We start from the raw sequence: 15,498 nt of genomic DNA, 5'->3' as shown, positions 1-15,498 counted from the left end.
ATACAGACCTTCCCAAAGGCTTCTTAGTCTGAGTGTGTGTGTGTGTGTAATTGTGTGTGTGTGTGTCCAGAGGTATGTCATGCATGTGTGTGCGTCCAGGTGTGTGTGTGTCTCACGTGGGGCGCCTCTCACCCGCAGTCCATCTTCCTCTGTGGCCCTCTGCCCCAAGCCTGCCTGGCTGGCCGGCCCTCCACAAGCCCACCCCGAGGCACCCTAGCACTGGTAGTGGATGTGTTGATGCTGGTGGACCTTGCCCTCCACGTGCGAATGCGTGTGTGAGTGTGTGTGCGTGTGCGTGTCCGTGTAGAGTTTGGGGTAAAGCTTGGGGCCGGCGGCTGAGCCCGTGCCCAGCAGGTGCTGGGGGGCCGCCGGGGGCCCGAGTTCCTCACACAGCCCCACACCGGGGCCGGCACCGAGGGTGGGGGGTGCCGGCAGGTCCTTGTCCCCGACGCGGTCGCGGGCCGTCGCGGGCGGGCGATGTGCAGGCACCGGAGGGGCAGGCGTGGGGGCGCATGGCTTCTTCTTGGCCTGGCAGAGCCACAGGAGCACGGTGCCCAGGATGAACACGGCGCCGGCTGGGATGCCGATGACCACTGGCCACGGCAGGCTGGTGGTCGAGGACGACGGGGCCACGGGCGGCCCTGGCGGCTTGGGGTCTGCAGGAGAAACCGAGGAGGGGGCGGGGAGGGGAGCGTCACGTGTGGGCGTGGCCCGGGTGGGGCGGGGCGGGGCAGGGCGGGGCCCACGCACCGGGCAGCACGGTCAGGAAGGCGCTGCGAAAGCTGTAGCCCATGGTGTTGGCACCCAGGCAGATGTACATGCCCGCGTCGTCCTGGCGCGCGCGTGTGATGAGCAGCTTGTTGAGGTAGGAGCCGTCGGGCCGCGACCACACGTCACCCGTGGGCAGCACCACGAACTTCTGGCCGCCCACGTCGATGGTGGAGTTGTAGCGGCCCTCGGCGCCATACTCCACGCGCTTCAGCCACTGGATCACCGGCTTCACGTCGCTGCGCACTTTGCACTGGAAGGATGTCGTGCCTCCGAAGTCCACCGTCGTGTTCACGGGGTGCGTGCCCGTGAGGACGGGCTTGGAGCGCGTCCGCTCTGCGCAGGGACATGCGTTGGGCACAGCCCCGGGCGCCAGCCCGCCCCCACCCCCGGCCCCGGCACTCACGGATCACGTCCACCTTGTAGGTGGCGTTGATGGCGCCCGCGCGGTTCGACACGCGGCACGTGTACTTGCCGCTGTCCTCGGGGCGCAGGTTCTTCAGGCTCAGGGTCCACTTCTTCTTCCTGTGCTCACCAGCCTCCGGGCGCGTCAAGGCCTGGTCATCCTTCATCCACATGATGTCGGGCCGTGGGTGCCCACTGGCCACGCATTTGAGCCGCACGGAGCTGCCCACGGGCCGCGCAATCACCCGGCGCCTCATCTTGGAGGGCTGCGTGAAGCGGGGCCGGGCTGCGCAGGGTGGAGGGGAGCGGGCGGGGCATAGAAGTCAGCGGGCACTGGGGTGGAGGCACAGCCCCACCCCCCGACCAAGATGGTGATGTCTGTCCCTGTGCTCACCCCATTGCTTGCTGGCTGGGTCTTCCTGGCCCCCGGAAGAGCCGTCGTGCCCCGGGCTCTCCCTTCCTGGACTGGTGTCGTCTGCAGAGGGGAGGGTGCATGAGAGGGGCTTCGGCAGCCCCTGTAAGACCCCAGAACTGGCTCCCGGGCCCCAGCCTCAGGCCCAGCTGGGAAAGCTCTAGAAACGCCAGCAGGAGGCCATGGGTGCACACCCACGTCTCAGAATCCCAGAGACAGCTGGGCAGGAGCCGCCCACCCGGCGCACTCCCTGGGTGCAGGTGACCCCGACAGGGGTGGGTGGGACGGAGATCTGGCTCCCCCACCCTGGCTCCGGGGGGTCTGCAGGGCTGGGGGGAGGTGGGGATCAGGCCCAGCCGGCAGCTGCAGTAACCCTAACCCACATCAAGGGGCCGAGGGCTTGGTGAGCTGACATGGCTTGCATACCGCCTGGTCATCCTCCCCTTTGAAAGGACGCTGGGGGGGACACCCACAGTATTCCCATTCCACAGCCCAGAGAAGGCCTGTGGGGCCTGAGGGGGGGCGGCGTGCTGAGGAATGCCCCCACTCCCAGTGACAGCCGCCGCCTCCACGGCCCAGGACCAAGGCCAGGCGCTCAGACCCCACCCCGGAACCCAGTGGAGGGGTGTGTGGGTCAGGCTCCTCCTTTGTGCTGCCAGGGAGCCTGCCCCGAGGGACCCGCCCGGGAGCCCATGGGGGAGGGCCAGGCACCAGCGCCTGGTACCAGCGAGTGGAGGGCGTGTTGCTGGGGGCGCCGCCCAGTCCCCAAGCCCGGGCCGCAGAGGCAGAGGAGAACAGAAGGCCTTTCCGTCCCAGCGGCCCCTCTGAACTCCGAAACCTGAGCCTCAAAGTCATGGCCGACGCCAAGGCTGCCGGCCCGCCTGCCCCACCAGGCTGCCCTTCAATGGGACCACCACCTGGGGCCCCCATCCCCACTCCTGCCGCCCCCCAGCCAGCCCTGGCCCCCAGGTCAGCAGAACTTTGGGGGAGAAGGGGTCGGGAGGAAGGGGGACCCCAAGGTGAGGCCTGAGGGGGTGGGGCCCGGCCTGGGCGTGGTGTCCTGGGCTCAGAGGCGGGGAGCAGGACGGCTCTGGTCCTGGGGGCAGTGGGCCGAGCTCATGCAGGGTGAGGGGTGGGCACACAGGGAGGGTCTGCCTCCCCGCCCCAGCTGACTAGGCACACACAGCAAGGCCCCACCCTGGCACGGCCAGCACTGACCCATCACGATGAGGGTGTAGTTGACGCTGAGGCTGCCGAAACCGTTCGTGGCCTTGCACACGTAGGCGCCAGCGTCCTCCCGTTCCACCTCCTTCACCTTCAGCCCCTGGGGCAGCACGCGGAAGCGGCTCCAGCCGCCGTGGATTGTCCGGCCGTCCTTGGTCCACATGGTCAGTGGCGGCGGGTCCCCCTCCACGGGGCACTGCAGCCGCACAGTGCGGCCGAGCCGGGCCACCTGCCGTGGGACTACCTTGTCCGCCATCCTCGGGGGGCCTGTGGGGGTCAGAGGGCTCGATCAGGGAGGAGGGGACCGGCAGGTGGTTGGTCAGGGCCAAGGCAGGCATGGGCACTGGGAGCCGGGGGAGGGCTGTCCCTGCTGGGCCCCCTTCCCAGGACTCCACCCAGATACGCCTACCCAGCTCCCAGACCACAGGAGGCAGCGTTCACCCAGGGCCCACTGCGCTCCCGCATGGGAGCCGGAATGTGGCTCGCCCAGGACGCACGTCCACAGGCGAGCGAGGGCGGCCCCCACCACCTCCCTGCAGGCACCCTGTTTGTTTGTGTGTGCACGTGCGAGCGTCCCTGCGTCTGGTGGCCCGTGTCTGTGCCTGTGTGTGCATGGGCTGCATCAAACCAGGTCTGCCTGCCTGGACAAGAGCCTCCCTCCTGCCAGCCAGGCCACACCAGGTCACCAAGGCCCTGGAGTCAGAGGGCAAGCAGCTGGGTATCCCAGCCCTGGGTGACCACTATCTGCCATGGGAGAAGCCTGAGTCCCGGGCTGAGGCCATGGTGCCCTTCACCAGCGGGAAGAAACCCATCCCCGTCCCCACCGGCCCGGGTCCACCCAGCCTCATTTTCTCTGGAGTCAAGTCCAGGGACAATGGGGATGACCAGGCCTAGAGGGCAGCGAGAGACAGGCCAGCTGGGAAGGACGCTGGGAAGGAGCTATCTCCTGGTGGACCCTCAGTCCCCTCCCTGTGCCCCCATGCCTGACACCCTGAGCTGGGGCTGGTCTGCAGCCCCTACACCACAGGAAGACCACGAGGGGTGGAGGGCTCCTATGTGGTCACCCACCCACGGTCCCTCCAGACCAGGAGAGGCAGCCACGGGCACCCAGCTGCCCTTCCCAGGGGCTTGGCTGGGCCTGGCTCCCAGGACTCCACCCACCAGCCACTGGAAGGGGCACCCACCCCACACGGCAGCCACTCCAGGCCGTGAAGGCCACGTCCCGAGCCCTGGCCACACGGAGGTGCCGGAGGCGCGGCTGCTCTGAGACGCTGTCGCTCCAGGGCCTGAGAGCGGCATGTGTTTTTAATAACCAGCTGGTGTTTCTTCAACATGCAACTGCCAGCTGATTCTGCTGCCGCCTTGCAACCAAAGTGCTCCTGTGGGTCCCCCAGAGACTGTAGCTCCCAGGGACTCTCACAGAGCATGGGCCCCCATCGCCTCTGCCTGGGGTGCGGAGGGAGGGTAGGGGGCTGTCCCCATTTGGATGGAGGGAGCTGACAGCCCAGGGCTCAGCTTCTCTGGGGCCCCAGGTGGGGAGGGGTTCCCGAGTCTCTGATTCCAGGGGACTGGGGTGTGAGGGACACAGAGACACTAGGCACCTTCCCTCTACAGCCTCCCCTCTCCACATCCTGCCCCATTCGGGTGGCCCCACCCCCTCCAGACAGCCTCTGGACAGTGGGCCATGCCAGAGGTGCCAGCCAGCCAGCCCGCCCTCTGGCTTCCCCTGATACCCGCTTCTCCCTAATCACTCGTCTCCAGGGCCCCCCAGGCACCTACCCAGATCGCAGTGGGAGAGGCTTCAGGGCCCCCAGACAAGTGGACCTTCTGAGGCCCCCCAGGCCGCCCAGGATCCAGGCCTCATTTCCAGGCAGACCCTGTCCACCACCTGTCACTGCCTGAAATTCCACCATTCACAGGGGCCTCCCAGGCTGCAGGACAAAAGGGCACCCCCCAGCCCTTCCCGGGCTGACACCTGGGTGCAAGGATCACACACACACAAGCACAGGCACAAGGACCCACACACGTCCACACAGACACACGCAATGGTCCGGAAAGCATGTGGGGAGGACGGTGCCCGCACAAGGAACAGCATCCCTCCCTGCTGGGACTCTGCCTGTCCCAGCGGCATTGTGGGGGCACCACTGGTGGCTGGTTCAAACACCCCCGACCCCGGAAGGAGCCCGCCTCAGTGGCAGAGAAAGCGCCAGCCTGACAGTGCGGCCCCTCCCTCTCCCCACCCTCCAGAGGAGACCTTGTTGGGGGGCACCTACTGGGTGGCAGGGACGCCACCCTCGGTCCTGTGGAGTGAAGGGACAGAGCCAAGTGACCGCCAGATGTGCCGGAAGTGTGGCCCCACGGGCCGGCCTGTGAGCAATGAGGGGGACACGGCAGCGCCCGTCCAGAGGCCCCGGCTGGAGCCAGCCTTATCCTAAAGCAAACAGTCCCCCTCCCCTCTGTGGCCAACCTCACCCCTCCCCACCCCCACCTGGGCTCCGGGGGACCCAGACACGAGGCCGGGTTCCTGCCCCCCACCCCAGCCTCTGCAAGAGACCCCCCAGCAGGCTCACCAGCGGGAGGCCTGGCCCCCCAGATTCCTGGGAATTTTGGCCGCCAGCACGGCTGCTGCAGCTCTATATTTAGCCTGGGAAACACAAGCCCTGTTGTTCCACCTGGACAAGGCCTCCCACTCCTCAGCCACGGGGAAACTGAGGCCTGAGCTGGAGACCAGGAGGGCGTGTGGGTGGGGGCAGCCGACACAGCCTTAGCGCCTTCCCCGTGAGCACCTCCTCCAGGAAGCCCCAACCCTGCACCCACCCGCAGTCACAGCCCTAGGAAGCTGCGGGCACAGGCAGGATGCACATGGCGCAGGCAGGGCAGACGCGGGGCAAAGGCAGGTTGGGGCAGGGTCTCGCGCCAAGAGGGGGGCTGAATGTCAAGGTAACGGGCAGGGACGGTGTCGCCCCTTCCTCTCCTCCACCCTCCTCCACCCTTAGCTGTGAAAACATGGTCAGGAATGGGGGTAGTAGCGGGGATGGGGGGCAGCCGCTCCGAGGGCCCCACAAACCCAGCTTGGATTCCCAGCCGCCATCCAGAGCTGCTGTCACACACAGACCCTGTCACACCGACCCCCAGATGCACACCCCAACAGTGGATGCAGACTCCCTGCCACACACACCCCACCTCTGAGCACTCCACCCCACCTCTGAGCACTCCAGACGCCCAGGCCCACAGCCCCTCCCCCTGCCTGGCCAGGAGCACCGCTTTCCCCAGTTTAGTATAACAAGAGCCGGCTGCAACCCCAGCTGATACCCCTCCTGCCCCGGGGCCCAGGGAGGCAAAGATGCTGGCAGGGACAGAGAAGGGACCCCCAGCTGTGGCCCACCCCATGCCCACCACCCCGTACCCCCAAGCCGTCTTCACAGGCCCTCGGGGCTGCCCCGAAGCTCAGCACCCCACACCTCACTGCCCTGCGGCCTCCGCCCAGCCTGGCGCACCTTCCCGACACCCCCTTCCCCCTCCCCGCCCCAGGGGCACGGTGGCCTGCCCTGGCCACTCCATCTGGACCCGCACTCCCGCTCTGTTCACCGTCTGTCAGGGGCTTGGCCGTGGCAGGGGTGAGAGGGATCCCAAGTATCGGCTCCACCCCTCCCCACCGCCCAGGGTGTTCTGTGGGCCCTGGCTTGCCGACCCCAAGCTCCCTTCAAGAGGGGCTGGGCCAGACGTCGCCCCTCTTCCAGGGCCCATGTGTCAGAGACCAGCAGGGGCCACAGAGGCACCGGTGGTCTCAGCCGTCACCCCGTGAAGCCGCAAACACAGGTGAGGATGAGGGCGCATGAAGCACCGGCCGGCTCATCAGGGCAGCTCTGTCCCGCACAAGCCCTGCGAAGGCCCAGAAATTTCCAGCCTGGAAGGAATTCTCTGGCAGGGGGCGGGGGAGGTGGGGGGAGCATCGGGCTAACCAGCATGGGCCTGGCCGTGGGGTGAGGGCGGCCAGCCAGGAGCCACCGTCCTGCTGTGCAGGCCAAGCTAAGTGAGCAGCATGGGGAGGGGCGCTGGGCCCTGGCTGGGGGGCCGGAAGGGGGAAGGTCCACCCGGCCTGCCTGGGCACCTGGCACCAGGCAGGGGAAGTAGGCACTCTCTGGGGGTTGTGGGCGCCCAAGGTGTCCCTCACAGTGAGGACCGGGCACAGCTGGGTGAGCTGGGAAGGCCGTAGAGCCAGTACCCTCCCCAAGAAGGCGAGGCCTGGGGGGGAAGGACAGGAACACCCCAGGGCGGGGGCACAGGTGAGGACCACCCCAGGGCTGCCACGAGGGGGGCAGGCTCAGCACACGTGCACACCCGCACTCGCACACAGGCTCCCGGTCACCAGCCGGCCCAGGGCGGCCCCCGGGGGCTGGACCCACGGGATCTGTGGTGGAACTGGTAGGACCCGCAGGACAGGTGGTTGCCCCAGAAACCAGGCCATTCTGGGCGTGGCAAAGGGACGGCCTGACCCACCGAGCAAGCCGGCGGGAGCGTCCCCTCCACCGGCTGCCCAGCCGCGCACCAGGGGGCGGGCAGACCGGGGGCCTCCAGGTCTGTTCTCTTCTCGGGAGGCCCCCAGATGGACCTCCAGTGGCCCCCCAGCTTCAGGGCTCCTCCGCCTAACCCTCACCACCCCCAGGACCGACACGGGAGGCCCAGAGCATCACCCTGACAGTGCCACTTCCCTGGGGGGGACCCACGTGAGCTGCCAACGGGACAGTGACCAGAAAGCAACCAGACCCACCGCCCGGGCCCTCCCCAAGGGACTCAGCTGAACACCGGGCAGCCCCATCGGGTGTCCAGATCTCACTAGGCCCACCAGACTCAACACTGTCTCACCCCGACCCTGCCCACCCCGCCATCCACCCCCACCTCACCAGCGTCACTTGACCCAGACCCTCTCCCAGCTGCCAAAGGACCGAGAAGGCCCTTGTCCAGTGGGACCTCCCACACCTGCCAGCACTGGACCCAGAGCACAGGGTAACGCGCCGCGGGGCCCAGACCACCCCAGGGGCCCCGCCCCAGGGGGCCCCGATCCAGGTACCGGAGTCACCTCGGAGGGGAGATGAGGACATTTTCCTGAGCCTGGAGCCCCTGGGCGTTTAAGCAGAACCTCGAGGGTGAGGGCGATGGCTATGGCAGCAGAAGACCCAACGCACCCAGCAGCCCGGCCTGCGCAACCCCAGGCCAGAGCCCCTCCCTCCCACCCATACCTGCTCCATGACAGCCCATGCCCACGGCGGGCTTCTTGAGGCGAGGACTGAGGCCATGGGGCCTGAGCATGCCAGCCCAGACTAGGCGCCCCCAGGCCCCTGGAGGCCACGGGGCAGGCTACCTGGCCCTCAAGGCGCACACGCTGTGTCAGGCTGAGCTCCAGAGTCAGCCCCAGTCCCCGCCGGAACCCGGACAGGCTGCTGCACGAGTGCAGAGGGCAGCCCTGAAGCCACTGGCAGTGGCCCTGGACCAGGAGAGTGTGCTCCGCAGGCCCCGGCTCCTCCGGGGCTCAGGATCATGGGAGCCAGAGGGGGTCCCTCCTCCCCGCCTGCTGCCCCAGGCCCAGTTATTCACTCCTCAGCCACTCAACAGCGCACAGCTTGTGTAAATCTCTCATGAAATAAACTCCCCGGCAGGAAGAAAAGCAATTGTGTTTCCTGCCAAGATGGGAAACCCTGGATTTCAGCAGCCCTTAGGCTGGAGCAACTCCTGCAGTGCTTCAGGGACAGCTCCTAGAAACCCCACCCTGGGCCAGTTCTCCTCAAGGGGGCCAGTCTGTGCTCATGGTGGGTAGGCACCTACCCCACCCCCTGTCTGCCTCCAGGCCCCACCCCCAGCCACTCAGTGGGGGCACAGGGGGTGGATGGAGGCCCCAGGACTCCTCGCCGGAGCCAGGAAGGCTGGCCACAACGTCCTGGTGGAAAAGCCCCCAGGACACCCCCTCAGCTGACCAGCCTCTCTGCCCAGCCCTTCCCCACTCAAGGCCCCTACCTCACTACACCAAGGCGCCCGTGTCCACTGGATGTCCACTCTGGCCCCGGTGAGCTGCCCACCTCTGCCCACAACATCCCCCCAGCTGGAGGCCTGTCCTTGCCTACCCTGACCAGCACCCACCTCTCCTTCCAGGCCCTGGGGTGACGCCCACGCCTCTGCGTTCCACCTCCCTCCAGTGGACCCCGGGCTGCGACCCCACCTGAGGTAGCCCAGGACCGTGGCCCCTGCTCTCCAGGGGCCCGGAGAGAAGCGAGCCTGGGCTTGACCAGGAGCACCTGGTGGCCACCACTAGGAAGAGCGGGTGGCGGGCAAGGTAGGTGGGGCCACACCGGCTGCAGCATCCCTGGGGTCTGGGAACGGTGGCATGGGCATGGGCACGCCTTCCTTCCACATGCTGCCCTGCTGACGGAGGCCGTCACCTGGACGCACCAGGGCTGCAGTCACCAGGCAAGGCACAGCATGGGGCAAATGAGGCCAACGTGGATGGCCACATAGCGGGTAGGCGGCCACAGCCCACCTCCCCCAGCACGTCAGTGAGCCTGAGCCGCCCAGGTGATCGGAGGCTGAGGCTGCTGCTGGGGAAAACCAACATGTCCCCCGTTAGGGCTGCGGAGCCGGGCGGGAGCCGGAGGCCCACTGATCCCCCCACCATGGAGACAGAGCCTGCGGGCAGCCCAGGCTCAGCCTGGCCCAGCCAAAGGCCACTTTGTTCAGCTCCCTCCTCCCCCCCAGAGGAGACAGTGATTTATTTTCCCTTCCAGGAGTGGGGCCCAAGACAAGACGTAAATGGGGCCGCTGGCCCACATCCCCAGCTCGCAGAGCCTGGGCCGGGCTCCCACAAGTCCACCTCAGCCCTGGCCGCACACTGGCCAACAAGGCCTGCAGGAACCTAGAGGAGAGGAGGAGGGCCCCTGCAGCCTGGCCAGAGGCCGAGGTCAGACAACGCACATGCACACGCCACAGCCGCCCTGACAGCCACATGCTTCCCCAACGACTCACACCCCCCAGCAGACCCTTCCCACCACAGCCCCAAGTCCTCGCCATCCCGCAGGAGGTAGGGCACCCGGGCACACCGGCCAGGTCCAGGGGACAGGGAGGGACCTCCAGGGCTGGCTGCTCAGAGACCATCCACTGCACCACCATCCTCAGAGAAGTTCACACGTGGCATTTCTCAGAAAACCCTGAAATGACTTCTTCCAAAGTAATTTGTAAAAGGTATTTCATTCGGAACCTCTCAGAGCTCCCACTGTGAGAAATAAAATGGAAATGGAGAAAGCCAAATTCTTTTTTCAAATTTGAAAAAAAAAAAAACAAAAACAGTTTAAGACAAACCCACCAAGATTGTGAAACTTTGGGAAAAGGGGAACTTTAAAAATATGATTGGAGTCTAGAAATGTACCGATTCCAGAAATTGTGACACCACGGGGAAAACGGCTTTCAAAAAACCACCCAAACTCTCTCTGCGCTGGTTTGTCAGCCTAAAGAAGGTCCACGCTCAGCCTGTTCACTCGCCAAGTGGGAAGGGCCTGAAACAACTCTGCCCTTCAGTCCAGGCCTGGTGGAGAAGCCAGCACAATTCAGGAAGAGCACTGCCCCCCGCACCCCCAAAACCACAGAGGCCCTTGCCCTTGGAAAGGGGCTCCCACCTCCCTACTGCCGCCAGGGCCCTCACCATGCAGCCCAAGGCCTCAGCCAAGGGGCACAGAGCAGGCTGTGGTCCCTCTGGGACCCCTCGGCGCCGAGGCAGGCCCTACCGCCCACTGCCATCCACGGCCCGCTGCCACCCGCCACTCCACCTCCGGCTCCAGCCAACAACCAGGCCAGGCCAGTGGCCTCCAGAGCCTCCCTGGCCGAGTGGCCAGAGGACCGGCAGGTGCGTGGATGGGGGAGTCCAAGCAGATAAAAGAGCAATCAGAGTCCAGGCCGCTGGCCACTGACAGAGGGGGGGCCTTGCTGGGCATGACCTGAGTGTCCGCAGTACCCTGGACACTGCCCGTCCCGGCCACGCCTGGGCAGCCCCCACCCTCAAGCGAGCCAGCCAGTCCCTGGCGGGGCAGGCGGGGCCAGGGGTGGGGGTGGGTACCGTGGCATGAGGCCCACCTGGGCCGCCGCCCGCCACCCCACACCCGAACGTGGCCATATAAGGCCGGGTTGGTCTCAGTGCGCCTGCTGGGCGGCAGCGGCGCGGGGGAGGGGTGCGAAGCCTCAGAGGACTGGTAGATAGGGCAAGGACGATCCTGAGTGGTCAACACACCCAAAGGGCTGGCCTGGCTGCAGGTCCCGCCTAGCTGAGGGAGGACAGCACTGAGCATGGCAGTGGGAGTCTGCGGGCACGCATCACCCATCAGCCAAGGACGCCCCTTGCTGGGGCTGGTTGCAGGGGCAGGGGTCCCTCCGGAGGCATCTGGGCCTGCCCGCTTGCACAGCAGGTGCGTGAGCCCACGTCCAGGCTCTGGTGTGGTGCACGCCAAGAGACGTAGTGTGTAGCCGGAAGTAGGTGGTCTCAGGGTCTGCCTTAAGACAGGCCTCTACCCTCCACCATGCAGTGACCCCATGCACTGGGCACTCAGTCTCCCAGCTCCCACCCTGTACCTCCCTAGAGACAGGCAGGCCTAGGGCACAGGGCTGGGTCATTAGTCCCAGAGGCCAAGAATTTCCCCACTGTCCCCACACCCAACCCTAGCCACCAGGGGGATCTCTGCAGGTTCCCAGGGGCCTAATTCGGTCCAATGTGGCCAAACAGCCCATCACTCATGAATCCACCGTGAGCATCTGCCCGCAACTGCAGGGATGTGTGTGTGGATGTGTGCGTGTGTCCTGAGGGGAACTGGGGCCAGAGCCCACCCTGCCAGCAAGCGTGGGGCCCCACGGATGAGCTGGGGGTGCCCTGAGGGTGAGGGGTAACCCTTTGGGAGAGCTGGAGGGACCTCATGGGTGAGATGGGGATGCCCCATAGGTGAGGGGTGCCCCACAGGTAGCTGGGGAGCCACGTGGGTGAGGGGGGCCCGCGGGTGAGCTGGAGTGTCCCATGGGTGCACTGGGGCGCCCCGCCGGTGAAGGGCGGGCAGAGCGGGGCCAGCAGGGGCGGGGCGCAGGCACGCGCGCCAGGCGGGCACTGTGGCAGGGTTCAGGGCCGGAGGGAAAGGGGCGGCGCTGGCGGAGGCCGGGGCGCCGGGCTGGGCGCCAGCACTCACCTCGGGCGGCGGTGGCCGGCGGGAGGGCCCCCAGCAGCAGCAGCGGCGGCAGCAGCAGCACCAACGCGGGGCTCGGCGTCATCTCGGCCAGTGCGGACCTGGGGTGTATTCAGACGCCGGTCACTGCGTGGGGGTGGGGGTCGCCCCGCCCCCCGCCTTGGGCCCCGGAGCCGCCCGCACCCCAGCCCTGGGTGGCGGGGACCGGGGTGCGGGCCGCCCCGCCTTCCCTGCCGCGCTCCGGGCGGAGGAAGCGGCGGCGGGGGAACCGTGGTTATCAAAGGCAGACAAAGGGTTTACACTAATTACCGACCTCCCCCGCCCCCCCTCCAAACACCGTCTGGATTCCTGGCTCTTGTAACTCGGGCCCTGCCCGCGGGACACACAACACCGGCGGCCCCGCAGATAATCGCCTGCGCCATTAGCGGACAAATTTGCGTTGGGGGGGCCCACGTGGGGTACGGGGCGGGGGCGGGGCACTGGCAGGACCTCGGGCCAGGCGAGAGCGGCGGCGGCGCGTGCCGGTGCCGGCGGCTCCCCACCGCAGAGCGGGAACCCGGACGCTCTCAGCCCGGGCCCCCGCCCCCGGCCCCGGCCCCCGGCCCTCCCGAGTCGGCCCGCCCAGTCTGCCCCGGGGATCGCGGGCGCGCGGAGGGGCTCACCTCGGCGGAGCTCGCGGGCGGCGGGGCTCAGGGCCGGGCCCGCGGGGCGCGCTGCGCGGTCATCGCCGCCCCGGGCGCCGCACCCCGCCGCCCCGCGCCCCGGGGCCCGGCCTCGGGACGGGGCGGCGCTACCTGGGCGCGGGCGGCTCGGGTCGGGGCCGGGGCGGGAGCCGGGGGCTGGGGCCTGGGGGCGGGGCGGGCGTCGGGGTCGGTCCGGGGGCCGGGGCCGGGGTCCCGGGGCGGCGGGGCGAGGGGCCCGGGGCGCCGCGCCGCGAGGCGTCCTTCCCTGCGGGGCTTTGTCAACTCTCCCGGAGCGAGCGCCGAGCCCGCCGCGCGCCCCGCCCCGACACAACTTCCTGCCAATCGGCACGCCGAGGCCGCCGCGTCCCGCCCCCTTGTCCCGCCCATCTCCCCGCCCCTCGTCCCGCCCCGCGCCCGAACTTTCCGCCAATCGTCGTGCGCGCCCTCCCCGCCCGACTGGCTCCCCGCCTTAACCCTCGCGGTGCGGGCGGCCCGCGGGCGGGTCGGCTCCCCGGGGCGCGGCCCCGCCCCCGCCCCGGCCGGCCCTAGCCCAGCCACGCCCCCGCACGGCCCGCCCCTAGCCCCGCCCCCAGCTGTTCCCACCCTCCCCAGCCAGGTCCAACACACCGCGCCCCCTCACGGCCATCCGCCGAGCCCCGCCCAGGCCCAGCCCAGTTTTGCGCACCTCCAGGTCCCGCGGCGCCCACCTCACAGCTACACCCGTTGGCTCCCGTGTCTGAGCACACAACTTCAGGCCACCAACGCCCCGCGCACCAGCTGGGCCGTCAGGGCCCCGAGGTCTGAGCCCCCGATTGTCGTGGGAGCGGAGGGGAGATCCAAGACCCCGCTCTGGCCCCAAGAGACTCCAGGGAGGGCCAAGTCGCATGTGATGTGGGGTACTGAGGTCCTGTGCAGATAAAGAAACGCAGGCACAGAGAAGTCAGGTAATTTACCCAAGATTTCCAAGGCAGCACTTGGCATGCCTAGGACTGGAACCACACGCTGCAGAATCCAGCTCTCCTGGGGATCTTTCTCCACACTGCCCCACTGCCCTTCCCTTTCCTGTTCAGCAACGTGCACACACTGGCTCCCATGCCTCCCCTATTTCCATCCATCAGGGTCTTCCTGAGCAACCCCCATCCTCTCTGGCCTGAATCAGTGGGCCAGGCTCACCTGGCTCCCCCTCCACTGTCACATCTCTGGAACGGAGAATCATCATTTAAAACACAGCCTTGACACGTCTCTGGCTCCCCAGTGCCCTCAACACAAACCCCATCACCCTTGAGGCCCTGGATGCCTGGGTCCTGTCCAGCTCCCACCCCCACCCCCTGCAGCCCTCCCTCCATTCCCTCTGGACCTTTGCCCATGCTATTCCCTCGGGAACCCTGCCTGGAACAGCCTCTCTCCTCTCAGGAGCTCCCTCTCCCAGGAAGCCTTCCAGGGAACACTAGAACTGGAGAGGCCTTGCAGGTCCGAATCGCCAGGGCAGAGGAGAGCTGGGTGAGGGTGTGAGCCATCAGGGTTTGGGGCCCGGTGAGACCCCGGCTGCGCACCTCTTCCAAGCCAGTGAGAAGGCGGTTCCCAAATCCTGTCTCTGGGCCCGGGTGGGCACCTCGTGGGAGGGTGGTGGTGAGCCAGGCATGCCCCCCATCCTGCCCGCACGCGGGGTGAAGGCCCAGACGTTGACAGACCCGAGTAGCCCTCCTGCACTTGGAGTCAGGCCCCGCAGCGAGAAGCCAGGAGAGCGGGTTCAGTGCCCACCTAAGGACGGTGCCAGCGGCACTGGGGGTCACAGACAGGTGCTCTGGGACAAAACGGGCATGTGGGTGAAGAGGTCCGGAGCTAGTGGCGGGCTGCGCGGGCAGGGTTATGAGGAGACGCCACCGGGGCGTGAAGAGCTGCGGCAGGTGGGAGGATGCCAGGGGCAGCTGTGTGAAAGGTGGCTCTGAACCGGGTGCGGGGGGGGGGGGGGGTCGGAAACAGGAAGTGGGCCGAGGGCGAGGCGGCCCCCGCGCCGGTGTGCGGGATGAGGTGGGCCGTGGGGAGGGGTCTCCACCAGGTGAGCAGCGCCAGGTGGGGGTGGCAGTCCCTGCTGGCGGGCGAGGGGCCGTGGCCTGGTGTTCGCGTGGGAAGGGGCGCGTCCCGGGCGGGGCTCACCTCCCTGAGCGGGGACGCGCTGCCCCCTGGCGGAGGCTCGGAGCGTGGCGGCCCCCGAGGCCGCCCGGCTCCCCTCCCTCCCTCCCTGGGACCCGCGGCCGCCTCTCCGTGCAGGACGCGGCGCTCCCCACGCCGGCGCCAGGCCAGCCTGAGCGCATCTCCAAAGCCGCCTCCTCCACGAAACCCTCCCACCAGCGGGCTCCCACTTCCCCTTCATGACAATGGGCCCGGAATACGGAACCTGTTCAAACACTGTCCTTTTAGCCTCCCGATCTCAATCCTCCCGTCTGCAATCAGACCCCATGGAATTATCCTGGGGATTGCAAGAGTTTCTGTCTCCCACCTGCCGGACACAGCGAGCCCCAAGAAGTATTTATCTGCTCTTCATACAACCGTCAGTCAACCACGAGAAGCTGAGCCCTGGCTCTGTGCGAGACCGGGACGGGTGAGGGTGGGCAAGGAGGGCGTGTTCGCAGCCCTGAGAGAGAAGGCATCTTAGTAGCAGGTGTAGGGACTAAGAGAAACGCCTCTAATGATGGAAAGTGCTTGCCGGGGAATTGAAGCCCCTGACATACAGGCTTCTGCTTCTGCTCCAGATGAAATGACAGAGACCAGATTTACATGCTCTCCGCATGTTAAAAAA

General features: G+C 67.5%; 1 protein-coding gene across 2 annotated transcripts; it reads right to left on the bottom strand.

Moving 5' to 3' along the window:
* Positions 1-213: 213 nt before the first annotated feature.
* Positions 214-12,437, bottom strand: FGFRL1 (fibroblast growth factor receptor like 1; the record flags this gene model as incomplete). Of its 2 annotated transcripts, XM_079700483.1 has the most annotated exons (7): positions 214-656; positions 751-1,104; positions 1,175-1,459; positions 1,568-1,648; positions 2,804-3,076; positions 12,019-12,116; positions 12,353-12,437. In XM_079700483.1, the coding sequence occupies 6 exons, from the start codon at positions 12,098-12,100 to the stop codon at positions 214-216; spliced, it is 1,518 nt and encodes a 505-aa protein (XP_079556609.1). The 2 variants fall into 2 exon arrangements, with proteins under 2 accessions (XP_079556609.1, XP_079556610.1); XM_079700484.1 differs by lacking the exons at positions 2,804-3,076; positions 12,353-12,437 and having other exon boundaries at positions 12,019-12,100.
* Between the last annotated feature and the right edge of the window lie 3,061 nt (positions 12,438-15,498).

Source organism: Hyperoodon ampullatus (assembly GCF_949752795.1).
Source record: "Hyperoodon ampullatus genome assembly, chromosome: 1".
NCBI lineage: Eukaryota > Metazoa > Chordata > Mammalia > Artiodactyla > Ziphiidae > Hyperoodon > Hyperoodon ampullatus.
This window is presented reverse-complemented; position numbering and strand designations above follow the sequence as displayed.